This window comes from Typha angustifolia, chromosome 9, assembly GCF_048772165.1.
Source record: "Typha angustifolia cultivar Huaian chromosome 9, ASM4877216v1, whole genome shotgun sequence".
NCBI classification, from domain to species: domain Eukaryota; kingdom Viridiplantae; phylum Streptophyta; class Magnoliopsida; order Poales; family Typhaceae; genus Typha; species Typha angustifolia.
The window spans coordinates 7,946,931-7,962,291 of NC_133247.1; the positions used below are offsets into that span (position 1 = coordinate 7,946,931).

At 34.3% G+C, this 15,361-nt stretch overlaps 1 protein-coding gene across 5 annotated transcripts in view; it reads left to right on the plus strand.

The window, feature by feature from the left end:
* LOC140766931 (histone-lysine N-methyltransferase TRX1-like) overlaps positions 1-15,361 on the plus strand; it is a 44,520-nt gene that overhangs the window by 15,664 nt on the left and 13,495 nt on the right. For all 5 annotated transcript variants that reach the window (XM_073106631.1, XM_073106630.1, XM_073106632.1 and 2 more), the window contains exons 11-21: positions 4,030-4,155; positions 4,303-4,350; positions 4,422-4,539; positions 4,617-4,682; positions 4,753-4,814; positions 5,097-5,153; positions 5,297-5,365; positions 5,480-5,675; positions 6,020-6,286; positions 12,726-12,787; positions 12,867-12,944. In XM_073106631.1, coding sequence (XP_072962732.1) covers positions 4,030-4,155; positions 4,303-4,350; positions 4,422-4,539; positions 4,617-4,682; positions 4,753-4,814; positions 5,097-5,153; positions 5,297-5,365; positions 5,480-5,675; positions 6,020-6,286; positions 12,726-12,787; positions 12,867-12,944 — 1,149 coding nt within the window. The remainder of the gene's footprint in view (positions 1-4,029; positions 4,156-4,302; positions 4,351-4,421; positions 4,540-4,616; positions 4,683-4,752; positions 4,815-5,096; positions 5,154-5,296; positions 5,366-5,479; positions 5,676-6,019; positions 6,287-12,725; positions 12,788-12,866; positions 12,945-15,361) is intronic.

Here is a 15,361-nt window from a genome sequence, read left to right on the forward strand (position 1 = left end):
CACTGTTTATAAGTCGTAATACTTTGACAAGAGGCTCAAATATTACGGTGGCAATTTTAGTATAATGCGAAAATGTATTTTCACGAGCAATGTTTTTCAAAGCTTCATCTAAACTTTGTATTTTGGGTTTTATATTCTTAACTTTTGTCGACCACTCTGGTGACGTAGATACCTGTATAATCTCATCTTTATATTGCATTATGCTCTTCAATACTAGAAAATGAGTGACGAATCTAGTGAGGCTGGGTATGATAATCTTTCTACCATTAGTTATCTGTCTAAGTAAATTAAGAACTCAATCGTGATTATATATAAAGTGTGCTAATCTTTGACCTTTATATATGACTGTTACTTTCAGGATCTTTGGCAATATCTTCTAATATGAGATCAAGACAATGTGCAGCACATGATGTCTAATATAATATTATTTTTTTATCATAAGTAATTGCTCAGCAGCCGTATAATTTGCCCCGTTATCAGTAACTAGTTGGACTATCTTTGTTTTGCTAAATGTTTTTGCTATCTTATCTATCAATTGAAAAATATAATTTGTATTTTTAAAATGAGTAGTACCAGTTATAAACTTCAAAAATATTGTTTCCATGCCTGAGTATACCAGGAAACTAATTTTATTTTTTTTATTTTGTGTAATCCATCCATCACATATCAGTGTATAAGCAAATTCATCTTAATACTTTTTAAAAGTCAAGATATTTAATAACAATATTTTTTGAATTAGGAGGCAAAGCACTAGGTATTACTGATTGTATAACATTTACTATGATGTGATAATAAGAGATATTAGCTACATTGAAAATAATATGATTGTAAAAAAAAATTTAGAGATTGCACAACTAATAGATTCCATGCATTTTATATCTTTTTGAGAGCTATCTTGATAGTAGTCTGTGTACGACATTTTTTTTTTGAAGATATGTATCCATCAGTTCAATATTTTTACATTCTGCTGTAAAAATCCATAACACTAAGAGTCCCTAAATTATTGCCCCCATGTTTTCCTTCTCTCTGCATGTGAATTGATCTAGATTTTTGAAAATTACCATCAGGTCCGCCACTATTTCCTCTTATCTAACTTTGTGTATTTTTACTTTTTTTTTATTGCCCTCCTCATCTATCTTTCCTCCCTATTCTGATCATTGTTATCATCGTCAATATTTTTATAGTCATGCATTAATTCTTGGCGAATCATTGACTCTTTTTTCATACAGTTTGTTTATCTTTGTTTTTGCCTATTAGATGAGTTAACATTCCTCGTTTGACTTTCAAACTAATTTAAGTGCAAGCTGCTATATTTCTTTGTCTTCCGGTTAAATGTTTTTCCGGCCAAATATTCTTTCGGCTTATCTTGGCCAATCCTAATCGGACTTGGATAAGGATCGGGTCTGGCCGATCCGACGAACCTTGACTAATATACAACTTACTAAGTCTATTTGTGGAGAGGATGATGATTGGCCCAGGAGTGAGAGGTCTCCTGGCCTTATTGCAGTTGCGCTTGATGAATGCATGCTTAATTATCTAACCGTTATGCACATAAGTTACTGCCCTCAAATTGTTATGCAGTTCCCTGACTGTCGTCAGAGTGCTCTTTTGTGGAACATAAGAGAGACATCTATGTTAAATGCTCATATAAGTAGATAAGCATGTTAGGTGAGATGCAGATTACTAGCTACAGGGAGTTGTAACATTGAATTGTTGTTTAAGTTATTTATTATCTGATAAATTGGTATTGTTTCTCAAAACCTTACTTGAATGTTGAGCATGATCTTGTTAGATTAGTATGTTATACTATATCACTAAGTCTGGTCCTGAAATAGATTATTAATTAGTATTCCCTGTTCAACTTAATATTTTAATGGCCTATTGGTCTCTCTTTAGTCTTCACTACATATTCTAATGAAGTTGCACATATTCAAAAGTTTAAATAATATTTGAATGAACTTAACATGGATCACATGTGAGCAGCATAACTATCATTTTTGTAATATGCAATATCTTGGCTGCACATGCAATGACATAATTTTAAAATATTGAAAGCTCCTTTTCCAATTTGCAACACTTATGATATATATTATCAAAGTTGCTATTGTTGGTAGTTTGTTAATCATGAAATCCAGTTTCGGCCGATCCCAAGTCGGACCGGCTGAAATGGATAGGGATCGGCCATAGCCAATCCAAATTTCTGACTGGTTTCAGCCAGGTATCAGCCAGATCGGCTGATCCCGCCCGATACAGGTGCGCGAGTGTAAGAGAGTGAGAAAAACAGAGAAAGAGAGGAGGAAGAGAAAGAGAGAGAAAGAGAGAGAAAGAGAGAGAGAGAGAGGTGGACTGCGACAGTAAGAGGGAGACAGAAGAAGAGAAGGAGAAGTTGATGATTATATATCATTAATACGCAATCTCAGAGAAATTAGTACAAGTTGTCTATATGTGCCAACATGTCTAACATTGATAATTATATCAGTGTATTCTTAAGACCGTTCCAACAACCCTCATTTACTCTCTTTTTGGTTATTTGAGTAGATGAAAACATAGTCAAATATATCCTGAATTTCCTTAAGATATTTGCATTCTCAAGATATGAACGAGGATCATTACTTTTTAAGACCAGTGCCCTTTAGTTCGTTAGGCGAGTGAGATGTCATGCTGAAATTAAGTTATGATGGGCGTTGCCTCCCGAAGTACCTGGTATTATCATTCAATTTTGTTGACTGTTTATGAGAATTAGAATTGTTATTATAGTAGCTAGAAAAAACTAAATTTAGACAAGTCAATTGAGCGTTACACTTCATTGCTGAATATTGAACTTAAGATTCTTGCCCAGGCTGGAATATTGCTTTACTTTCCCCTTTTGCTAAGTGATAACCTATTCCATGCTTATTATTGTGTATAACTACCGTGCTACCAGATGAACCCTTAGTTAACTGGCATAACTTAAACACTGACGTCCATCTCACAATGGCTTCTATATAGGGTTGACTTTTTTTGGAGAACACCAAGCTAGCTAATAATTTTTCATTACAGATGAAATATAGAAAAAAATATATAGAGTTGTATGAGTAGACACACACACACACACACACTCTCTCTCTCTCTCTCTCTCTTTTGGAACATTCACTTCTTAAAAAGAGGTTGGCTATTTGATGACCTATATTTCTGCAAGTTCGTGTAATAGTGTGTTTGGAATTTGCAAGACATTGGTTCAGAAGTTGAAACAAAGACTGATTTCCTAGTTAGTGGCAATGCTCGTTGAATAAAAAAGAAACTCCCTATCACTGTCAGTTATTGGTTATGGATTCCTAAGAATAATCATCATTATCAGATAAGACTTTCTTGGTAAGATGGGGTTTAGCTAGAGCAAAAACAAAGTTGACATGGTGCATGGTGTGCGAATTGGCTGTCGGTGAACACCTGAACTTGGTGCTGAATTTCTATCTGCAAAAATTCAAACAAGTGAATGATTTTGCTTGAATACTGGCAGACTATTCTGCTGGCACTATTTAGCTTACTCTTTGCAATTTTGGTTCAACTAATGCTGGCAGAAACATGGTGTATATAAGACATGGAAATTGTCTTAATGTTGGAAAAGGATGTCACGTTCACCAAGTAACAAGACAGTTTTAGCTGAAACTTCATATCTGATTTTGAAGTGTTCATATATGATATATTCCTGAAGAGTATCTGTATTATCATACCTATAAGGTCTCATGCTTTTCATGTTGCCAATTTGGCATCCTTAGGAGGTCGGAACTTAATAGTCTCATTTAAAATTTACATGATGAAAAGTCAAAGCTACAGCACTGAATTTTCTACATTTGTGTAAATAAGTACATTGACAGATGCACTGAAGTCAAGGAGAATTTTTTTTTGTCTTTCAATCATTCCATAGGAGATTTTATTTTCCCTCTTACATTGTTGAGCTTCACACAGGATTACTTATTGATCTTCTTTGTTCAATACTATATACATCTCAAACTTTTCAGCCTAATTTGAAATCAAATTATTATCTGTTAGGAATTGCCAAATTCTCGGATGTGTTCCAAGTACTTTAAAAATTGTGGGAATCTTCCTGCCGGTTATAGAGCTGTTCGTATTGACTGGAAAGATCTTGACAGATGCAGTGTTTGTGACATGGATGAGGTAAAAACTAATATGTTAGTCTCAAAATTGTTTAGAGTTTAGAGGTTGATTGCGTGTTTCACTATAACCTGCATGCGTTTTTGTTGGATTGTGAACCTCTTGCTTTCTCTTACTCTATTTACTGAAATCTTGTCTATGACCTTGCAGGAGTATGAGGACAATCTGTTCCTGCAGTGCGATAAATGTTGCATGATGGTAAGTACATTCTCATTGACTACAATTTTTGATTCACTGGTAAGTCATTCAATGTCACATCTCTTTCTCAGGTTCATGCTAGATGCTATGGCGAACTGGAACCCTTGGATGGGGTGCTCTGGCTCTGCAACTTGTGTCGGCCTGGGGCACCCACTATACCGCCACGGTGCTGTCTCTGTCCTGTGACTGGTACTTACCTGTCCATTTCTGTTTCACTACAAACGGTATGGTTCATCTTTCTAATCCACAAACTTCAACCGTCATAGGTGGTGCAATGAAACCTACGGCTGACGGGCGCTGGGCTCACCTGACTTGTGCCATGTGGATTCCTGGTTCGTAAGAAAATAGCACTAATGGTGATATATTTTTCATTTGCTTCATATCTTATCAGATTCTTTGCAGAGACATGCTTGATAGATGTAAAACAAATGGAACCTATTGATGGCATAAGCAGAATTAACAAGGTTTACTCTTTCATTTCTCACATATTTTATGATTTGCTATGGTTCTCTAGAGAATTCTCATTTGATACTTAGTATGACAATAAGGCTTAACTCAAGTGGTCAAGAGTAAGGGTTATAGAGGGTTAAGAATAATGTGAGTAATATTGTGTACTCTTTACCTACCTAGACCCCACAATGGGAGGAGCTTTATACAATGGCACACCTGTAATTGACATTTTACTATTTTATCTTTGGACAGAAAAGTCTGTATATTCTGATCCATGTGTAAAATTACATGTGCAGGATCGGTGGAAACTTTTATGCAGCATTTGTGGGGTTTCTTATGGGGCTTGCATCCAGGTACTTTTTGGAGCCTTACTTTTGTATTTGCGTACCTACTTTTGTGAATCATATGACTTCTCTCCTTCAAGGGATTTAACACTTAATCACGTCTATCATAGTCATTGCGTAATTGAATTCCGTGACATCATTTTATCTTACAGTGTTCTCATAACACGTGTCGTGTAGCATATCATCCTCTTTGTGCTCGTGCTGCTGGACTTTGTGTTGAGGTACTCTTTGGGATTTCTGCCTTTAATGTTCTTTGTCAGTGCTTTTGTTATCCATGATAAATGCCTATTTAATTGCATTTTATTCTTGCCATGCTTTTCTGTTTGATTTTCTAGCTTGAAGATGAGGACAAAATCCATCTTATGTCACTTGATGAGGATGATGACCAATGTATCCGCCTTCTCTCTTTCTGCAAGAAACATAGGCAGCCATCAAATGAACGCCCATCTGCTGAGGAGAACCTTACAGTATCTACTCACGCTGGTTCTAGTTGTATAAATTCTGTGAACCCATCTGGCTGTGCAAGAACTGGTACCTATGTTTGATTGTTCAGTACATATGTACTCTTAATAAGTATCCATATAATCGAGCCTCATCTCTGTACTTAATATTTTTAAGATGTATACCAAAGCCATCTTAGGGCAAATTATATTTTTGTTTATTTCTTTCAATGTTGATTAGAGTAATTTTACCACTTTCTGATGGTGATCTCAGAGAAGGAAGACCTTTGTTATGAAACTCAATGTCCATTTCTTAAGATGCACCTTATCTTTCTCACTATGTTCATATGCTAAATCTTCTAGACTCTTTGTTTATACCTTTTCTGTGCCCTACCATTACTCTTAGATCCTTATCAATTGTGTTTTGTGTGACAGAGCCTTATAATTTTGCTGGAAGAAGGGGTCAGAAACAACCTCAGGATCTTGTTGCTGCATCTGTAAAACGTTTATTTGTGGAGAACAGGCCTTATCTGGTCAGTGGCTGTCGGCAAAATGGAACCAGTTGTAGTTCTTCCTGCAATGATTATTTGCAAGTTATTGGTGCATTGGATGCTACACAACAAGAGAGCATTGCGAGTATATCTTCAATGGCTGAAAAGTACAAAAATATGAAGACAACATTTAGGAAGAGGCTGGCATTTGGTGAGTGTAAGTTATTTGGATAATATGATTGCTTTGATATCATGTCTAGATGTTGTTAACAATTTTCTCATATATAAGTATCTTAATTCATTAATGCAAAAGGGAAGGCTTTCTCTTCATATAATCTCATCTTTTATTGTATATCTTGTGTTCTTTTCATGCTAACTTTTCTCAACATGAACTTGTACATCATATTGATTGGCTTTCGGCATATTTAAGAATATAAACCATAAGAAGTTGAAATGAACTGCTTACTCCATTTTTATCTATTAATAAAAGCCTTACTGTCACACTAAGTAACACCCTGTTTGAAAGGGCATTCGAGTAGGGCTGTCAAAATAATCAAGCTGAAGCCGGTTCGATCAAGCTTATTTGGAAAATGAGCTGGAGCTGAGCTTGATCTTCAAAAATAGGCTTGAAATAATTTCATGCCTAGCTTGGTCATGAGCTCGATCAAAATAAGCTCGATAAGGCTCGAAATAATATAATATATATATAAATATATATATATATATATATAATGAGTAATATTTTCTTTACTATAGTATAATTTTGTTATATTCTAAGATTTATTTAAGTGGATTTATTATGTACTCTGATATTATAGAGTTCAATTCTAAATTTTGATTCTATTAGTGTATATTTTTTAATTAGACCTTATTTTAAGTTTGATTTAATCCTAAATCTAGTTTAATTTAATTCAAACTTGATCAGGCTCGAAATTTAGCTTGAATTGATCAAGGCTTGAAATTGTTTATTGATCGGCTCGTTTAGGCTCGAGCTTGAAATTAGCTCGAAATTGGCTTAAATTGAAATGATTTCATTTTAAGATTGATCATTATAGGCTTGAAATTTTTTCTAATTCAAGCTTGATGAGCTAGGCTCAATCAAGGTCCGCTTAATTACACCCCTATGTTCGAGTGCAATGAGTAAGTCTTGGGGAGGGCTGATGTACACAACATTACTCTTAGTTCTGTAAAGTATGCAAATTTTAACCATTCTTTTTCACTAGCATATGTTCTCAAAATTTTTTATTTATGTCTTCTTTTTTTCCTTTTGTTAGGGATGACCGAATAGTAATGCACTAATGCATTTAAAATATATCGACATATTTATCCTTTTTAGCAAACTGCAAGCTTAATGGTGTATGTAATTATAATTTTTAACCATATGTGCTTGATGAAGAGATCTTCTTGGTGTTCTATTCCCATAGTTCGGACTATGCATAATTTGTTGCGAATCACTGCGAAAGGGCTCTTATAGGCAATTAATGGTTGAGACCATCTCTCACCTTTGTGGTCATTGTTGCCCTTCCATTGCTCTGCTGTCTCTCTTGCGTTTGCCTTCCTCTTGCTGCGTGCCCTAGTATCGGGAAGAAGACAATGTCTAAATAGGTCGAAATAAAAAGGATCTGTAAAGCAGATCTAATTTAAGTAGCGGATCAATAGAAAGGAGGGTGATAGCAAGAGAGAGAGTGAACGACATCGAGGCTGATTGTGCTGACGAGGGTGGCATGGTAAGTAGTCTCTCTCTCTCTCTCCTTTTCTCTCCCTCTCTTCTCTTTTGCTCTCCCTCTTCTCTTTTTCTCCCCTCCTCTATTGTATGGAGCGTGTGGTGGAGTTTCCATCCTTATGGCACTGTCAGCGATTGGCACAGGTTGTGCCCCTATAGGCATGGCAATCCTTCACATAGACTTTTTTTTTTAGAGTAGAGTTGATCTTTTCATTGAAGTTTCTTTTGTACATGTAATTTCTTCAGCTATCTTGTACATTGAGGGTGCATTTGGTTGTGGCATTTGATAAGGAGGGATTAATATCGTCCCTAGGCTTATCCGTAGGGATGATATATCCTTTCATTAACTGACCCCATCTTCCAATTTTAGTCTAATGTTTGATTTCTATATCATATTTAGAGTAACCAATATTTTGAAAGGCAGCTGCGGTATGTGGGTGGTCACCCCACTACATGGCGCCTAGGCGGTATGCAAGCCTCTAGACGAAGCATTTTTAATATATAAGCATAATTATATGTAATATATTATATATAGTACATACTATATAATGTATATCAAATTCTATTACTAATTAACTAGTTCTATGTCATGACTTGATCATAGTTGTTGAAACAATGTGATCATTTAACTATACAGCTAGAAATCCTGACAGCAAATCCTCAACCTCAACAACCATGTTTGTACATGTGAAACAAGTTAAACTTAAGATCACAAAAATTAATGCAAGTTAAATTATAGAGTGAAGAATCTTTTACTTAAAAAATGCAAACAAGACATGCAAGAGGATAGGGAGAGACTGTGGTGTTAGTGAGAGGAGAAAAGTGAAAGTTGGTGAGCTAGGAGAATGGTGGCAGAGGTAGTCACTAGCGATCACCACCATTGTCGTCGAGTTGTTGACCACCATTCACCTCTGTTATCATGTGAGAGAGTTGGGAGAGGAAAGTAGGAAATTTCTAATTTGGGGATTTAGGGTACCTTTGGATGAGTTTTTTTTATTTTTCATTTATTAGCTAAGAGCTAAACCCAATCTAATTCGGTGAAACCCATATCCGATCCACCGACTAATCCGCTCTGTGAATTGCTATTGGCTGCTCCGCCTTGTCAAACTGCCAAAAGTCTGCTATGTTGGCCAATCGCTTAGTTGGACAGCAAAATGGGCTTGCGGAGCAATTGGTAATGCCCTATCGAAATTTTGGTCAAAACTGAAGTGCAAAGATGTCTAAAAGTAAAAGCGATGCAATAGTAAAATTAGACTCAAGGGATACTACAATAATTAGACAAGATTTAAGCTTATCCACTGCTGGACAAATCTTAAGCTCATCTATTGTTGGATAAATAAAAATAAGAATAGTTTCTCTTGATCTTATCGTTAGCCTTCTAAGTATCTTAGAAAGATATTTAGAAATCTTAGTAGTTAAGCTTTCTTTTTGCCCATATAAGGGCGTGAATAATTATTGTAAAAGAGATCTAAAGTTAGTGAATGACAAGTGAGAACTTTATAAAAATGTTTGTGAACTTTATAAAAATGTTTATTTTTTCTAAGTTATTGAAGTCTTTTTCCTTTTTCCTACTTCTACAATATTTTTACTTCAAGGCTTACTTTATTCTGTGAAAAAGGTGGAATGCTGCGAACTAGTCAACTGGTTGAAAATGTTAAGTCTGTGATAAGCTGCCCCAAATGCTTTTTATCACAGTAGGTGCTATCTAGAATATTGGTTTACAAGTTGCCTAGAGTAGTATCGTTAAATCTTTTTCTCTATGAGAATTAATCACGGAGCAGCAGAATTGTGTGAAGGCATTAAGAAATTAAGAGTCCTTCAACTGACTATTATTTGAGGATCTAGGAATATTAGCACTTTAAGCATCTATATGAAAGACATTGTTTCGAGAAGCAGTCTATGTGGTTGCATATGCAGAAATCATATGCTTAGTAGCTCCATATGACATATATGGATTATATATGAACATATATGCTTACATTTGTATATGGCAATTGTAAGTTGTATTGTTAATTTTAGGGTTAATTACACTTGAACTCCTAGAACTATTGCATATTTTCATGTAGACCCTGTAATGTATTTTTTGTGATACTTTCATCTCCTCAACTATTTAATATCTCTTACCCTTTGACGATGTAAATGGAAGACAATTGCCATTTTATCCTCAACTTCTCTTTCTTTCTTAACTCTAAATAAGAGAAAAATTCTCTTTAGGACCACTTTAAAATTGATCACGTGATAGTCATGTGACATTTTCTTAACAGAAAAAAATCAAATGATAACTAACAGAAGAAGAGCATTTAGGAGGTTTTATATAATTGAGGGGGTTAAAGTGTTCCAAAAAATTAATGGGGGGTCAATGTGAAATTGAGCTACAACTCAGGGGTCCAGGTGTTATTAGAGACTGCGTATTTATTGTGTTGTTACTCGATATTCTATTTTTCTTCTCTAAGTCTTTTGTGATTAATGTTTTGGTGGTTGTTATCAACTTATCATGGTTTGAACTTCATACTGATTGGTATGTATCATTATCGGGCAACATTGATCCTAAGCCATCGTCAAAACTAGGAATATTGGGTTTTAGTTGTATTAGTCAATACAAGGTCGTATCAACCAAAACAACTACAATACATTTTGTTCTTCTCTTTTTCTTTGTTTTTTATTTTAAGTCAAATATTGTTGGATCAGCCATGGTTTGTCGAATTGGCTAATCTTGATATGGATCGGCTGAACCCGATCTCGATCTAGGCCCGATCATCACTCACTCTCTCTCTTTCTCTCTCTCTCTCTCATATTTTTGTCTCTCTCTCTCTCTCTTACTATCTTTCTTTTTTTCTCTTCTTACCATATAACCATTGTTTCTCTTACGAAGAGATCTAGCTCCAACAAACTCTGGCAAACTTTGTCGAACTCTGATATATAATTTTTTAATTTATTTCTTTATTTCTGTCTTAGTTTTTTATATTTCTTTCACTCTCTCCTTTTTTCTTCCTTTTTTTTTTCTTTTTTCTTCTTTTTTACTGCACCTTGGTTTTTCTTTCTTTTGTTTGATTTTCTTCCACTCACTCTCTTTTTAATCTCTTTTTTTTAATTTTTATTTTATCATAGGATTTCTTTTTTTATTTTACTAAATATTTAGAAATTTTTCTGCATTTCAAATAGTATTTAGAATATTATGTAATTAAAAAGTCATATCTTATCCAGACAATCGATACAGTCGATACGTATTATTTTTTTGGAAGGCCGATCTCAATCCCGATCTTGATTTTTCAAATCTTGGGATCAATCTCAATCCTTTAGGAGCTTTGTAGGTTAACCCGCAAAGTTGAGGTCGATTTGACTAATTAGACGGAGATCCGGCGAGTTTGAAACTTTGGCAAGGTGTTCCCCCAATATGTGGGGCTTCTTTTGATTCTTTTTTCTCCTCTCCTTTCCATTTTATTTTTCCTTTATGAGCTGTGTCCACTACTGGCAGTAGTGGTGGTTTTGGCCACCTATTTTCTTCACAAATTCGGTACTTTAAGTAAATAACTTAAAATTTAGTTTTCTATCATTTTTAATAAATTTTCAGGATGTTTCCTACATTTCATATCATTTGTTTAGAATTTTATATAATTAAAAAATAGTATGATATGGAAAGAGCTAACATAGTCGATGCATATCATTTTTTCGGTAGACAATGCTGATATTGATATTAGGAACCATGGTTGTTATCAATCTACAAAAGTAGCTAGAAGCCTAGAAGAATCTAATGTGCATTACTTGGTTATGGTTCATCATAAAAATTATGAAATACCATATTATTTGTAATATAGGATTTTGATAAAGATGCTTCTCCATATATATTATTTAGATGAATTCTTGCTTGCGTTAGTTGATTTCACCCAAAACAGGCAAAATGGACCTTATCTAGTTGAATTCAAGACCAAAGAGGGAGGGAGAGAGGGAGAGGAGTTGGAATTAGGAATTTGGTATGAAGTAAGATGAGCGAGATCTATTTGGTTTTATCTCTCCTCGCTTTTTTTTTTTTCCTTTAGGTATAGCATAGAGAAGATAGAGAAGAATTGCCCATTCTGCTGTAGCCCTAATTAGGGTTAAGGTAGCTTATATGCTTATATAAGGTTTTTTTTCTTCTCTTTTGGAGTCGATTGGATTGAAGAAACTAGATTTGAGATCCTTTCTATTCCTTTTTCTTTTTTTCTTTTGATTATTTTCTCTTCTAAGTCTTCTTACATTGTTAGATAGTAAATTGAGGGCCGGGATTAAAGCTCCAGACCTCTCTATGTCTAGCTGCTACCCTTTTTACAAGAAACTCTCCTGATTTACCATGTAACCCTCAAAATACTTAAAAATTCATTAGGTTGCTTGATTCTCACCAAATTCAAGTATGCTAGTGGTAAACTTATTTTGAATTACTCTTCTCCTATTGTTGTTTATTTCTGTGAATTTCCTGAATTTTATAGTATTTTCTAAACTTTTCTTGTAATACAATTTAGAGGTTTTTTAAATAATTTTTAATTATTAAAAGAAGACTGAAACCAAAAAGGCTTGAACTGAACTGAAATTCATTTCTTGGGGAACTAAAACTTCGACCATGATTCGAACTTTAATGCTTGGATTGATTTTTGACTACAAAATAAAGGGCCTTTTGTAGAAAGAATGAATTGGAGAGATCCAGAAAGGTGAAGCAGATAGTTTTCATATGAAGGGGCTTGTGCCTCAGCTGAATATTTTTTGCACTAGCATTAGGATTAGAAGATCTTTCTAACCCTCGACAGTATATGAGAAATATGAATTGTGCATCATCATTATTTGACCTATTGATGTTTATTTTTGTACTGCCTATATGCTTGTGAAACTCTTGGTGTCCATCCTTGTTAACACTTCCTTTAAGAAATCTAAACATGTTGACTGTATTATATTCTAGGGAAATCAAGAATTCATGGATTTGGTGTCTTTGCAAAGCTCACACACAAGGCAGGGGACATGGTATGTTGAGTAATTTTAGTTGCAAGTCTTTTTATTCTGAGAAATAGTGGACTTACTGCTTATTCATTCTTTGGTATAGGTAATTGAATATATTGGTGAGCTTGTTAGGCCAACAATAGCAGATATAAGGGAACGACGTATATATAACTCTTTAGTGGTAAGTTATCTATCCCAATGTTGTTATATTTAGACCTAGGAAACACGAATACCTTTATACTCTTGCCGTATCTATATTGGATATGATATTCGATGGATACTTTCGGATATGTATCAGATACTTCCTGCATCTATAACAAAACCAAAACATGATTGACAAGTTGGAACTCGGAGATTTCTATTATAGAATATTGTTTTACTATATTTGAGTAGATTAACCTACAGTTAAACAATACATTTTATTTATTTTTCTCTGGTCATCTTTTTGTTTGGATTAAAGAATAAGGTTTTCTTTGGATTTCGACTTGTTAGAACAAAAAAGATAAGACCACTGCCCATTTAGTCAAGTATAAGTATTAGAATATAAAATATAAAAATACTGTTCTCTAACAAAATCTTTTATAGTTGGTTTGTTAACAGGACTAAACAATGTTGTAATGTGAATAAATCTGCATTTTGATTTGCTTGTTTTTTTCGTTTTCTCTATCATATTGCTCCATGATTGGATTGAGTCATGTCATTCAAAGAAAGATTAACCCAGTCTACTTGGAGCTCTGATGCAATTTGTACAGCCCAATATTTGTTTTCTTTGTATGTCAAACATCAGCTGACAACTCATTCATTTAGAGGCAGACAGATTATTTGAAATTAATTTCCATATACTTTCAGAACAAGTGATGTGGCGTGGGATGTAAGCTGGGATATAAGATGTGCCTGCATAGACAAAGATAATGAGGTACATAGGTCGGCACCCAAGGAGAGACAAGATACTGCATAATGATACCATTTTTTTGCCTACAAGTACCTTTAATATATTACCACAAGGAAAAAGAAAAGGAGATTGAAGATAGCTCACCAAGCCACGTGAGAAAGAAATCAAATCCACTTAGTTTGTTTGGGAAAATGAAAACCTCACCTAGATTGTTAGGGGATAAGAGAAAGCATGTAATCCACCACAAAGAGAAGAGAGAAGAGAGAAGAGAGAAGAGAGAAGAGAGAAGAGGTACATGATCGTCCCCAAGAATAAAAATTATTCAATTTTCCATGTTAAATTCTCTTACTACCAGAATTCCCCTTAATCCTGTATCAAAAGATAACATCAAATCACAATATAAACTAATTAGAACTTTCCTAATCGGCTAATCCTATCTAACCAAACTAGGCATTTTTCAACTTCAAAATCAACCAAATTCTAACAAGACATCTCCTAATTAACTAACAATCCTTCTAGATCTTAGCAATTTTAGACTAAATAAGATATGCTAGAAACAAATATAAGTTTTAACTGAAAATACATATGAAAAAGATAGAATGAGAAACTAAGTTCCATCAACAAGACACGTACAATATGTTATTGCCAATCAAATTGCATATCAGTGGAACACACACAGAAAGTTTATAGTGTATGTCGACATCTCTCTATATCTATGTAATGTCAATAAATGTACGTATGTGTCTGTGTATTAGGTTGTGTACATTTGGTTCTTTTTCTTGCTTATAACTCAAAATAAAAAATAAAGTGCACCCAAGTTGTTGTGGTTGTCTTTTGTCCAGGTTTCCTGATCCTAAACTGCAAATAATAAATGGATAACTATAATCAATGGCATAAAGGTTTTATGGCAAGTCTTCCAGTTTCTTTTTTCTTTGGCTACAAACTTGATATTGAGGTCTGGTATCCATGTTTCTGAAGGTCATAAAAGTACTGGTATTGAAGGTTCTTCCTGCTCTGATGGTCTTGAGTGCAATGGCTTAATTAAGATACTATATATGCACGCTTTTGTTCTACACTTGATACTCAGACAACTGGTATGGGTCCTAATATTGAGCCCAGTTGGAAGAACACTTTGGATTAAGCTAAATCAGGACAACATAGTCCCACAATTTGTGTTCTCTCTGATGCCCTGTGCAGTAGAATAGATTCCTAATCTAATATGTTGCATTAGTATTTTGTTTCGAGTTTATTGAAGCCTATCAGCATAGAAGCTTTTGTAATGATGTTTATGACTTTATGTACACTTTCATCTATCTAAATTGAGCTTGAATGCTGCCATTGATCCTATATTTTTCCCAAAAGCATTCTGTTTTCTTTGTGTGCTTTTTTTGCGCGCTCTTCTGTAGTACATAGACATGGACGAAAATGTGATAATGTACTATGACTTTCCCCTGAAGTGTAAAATCTCAAGTATGGGACCAGCAAAAAGAAGAGAAAAGAGCAAACAAAGAAGAAATAGAAGCTTTAAATGAATTAGATTACATGAATAACTTTGACGTTAAGTTTCTGTTTATTTCTGTTCAATCTTAATATCTAAGTTGTCAACATTTACCATAAGTGGACAAATATATAAATTGAGGCACTGTTGACTAGAGAAAGCAATAGAACGTATCTATTATATATTATCTGAATCAATCTGATCCTAG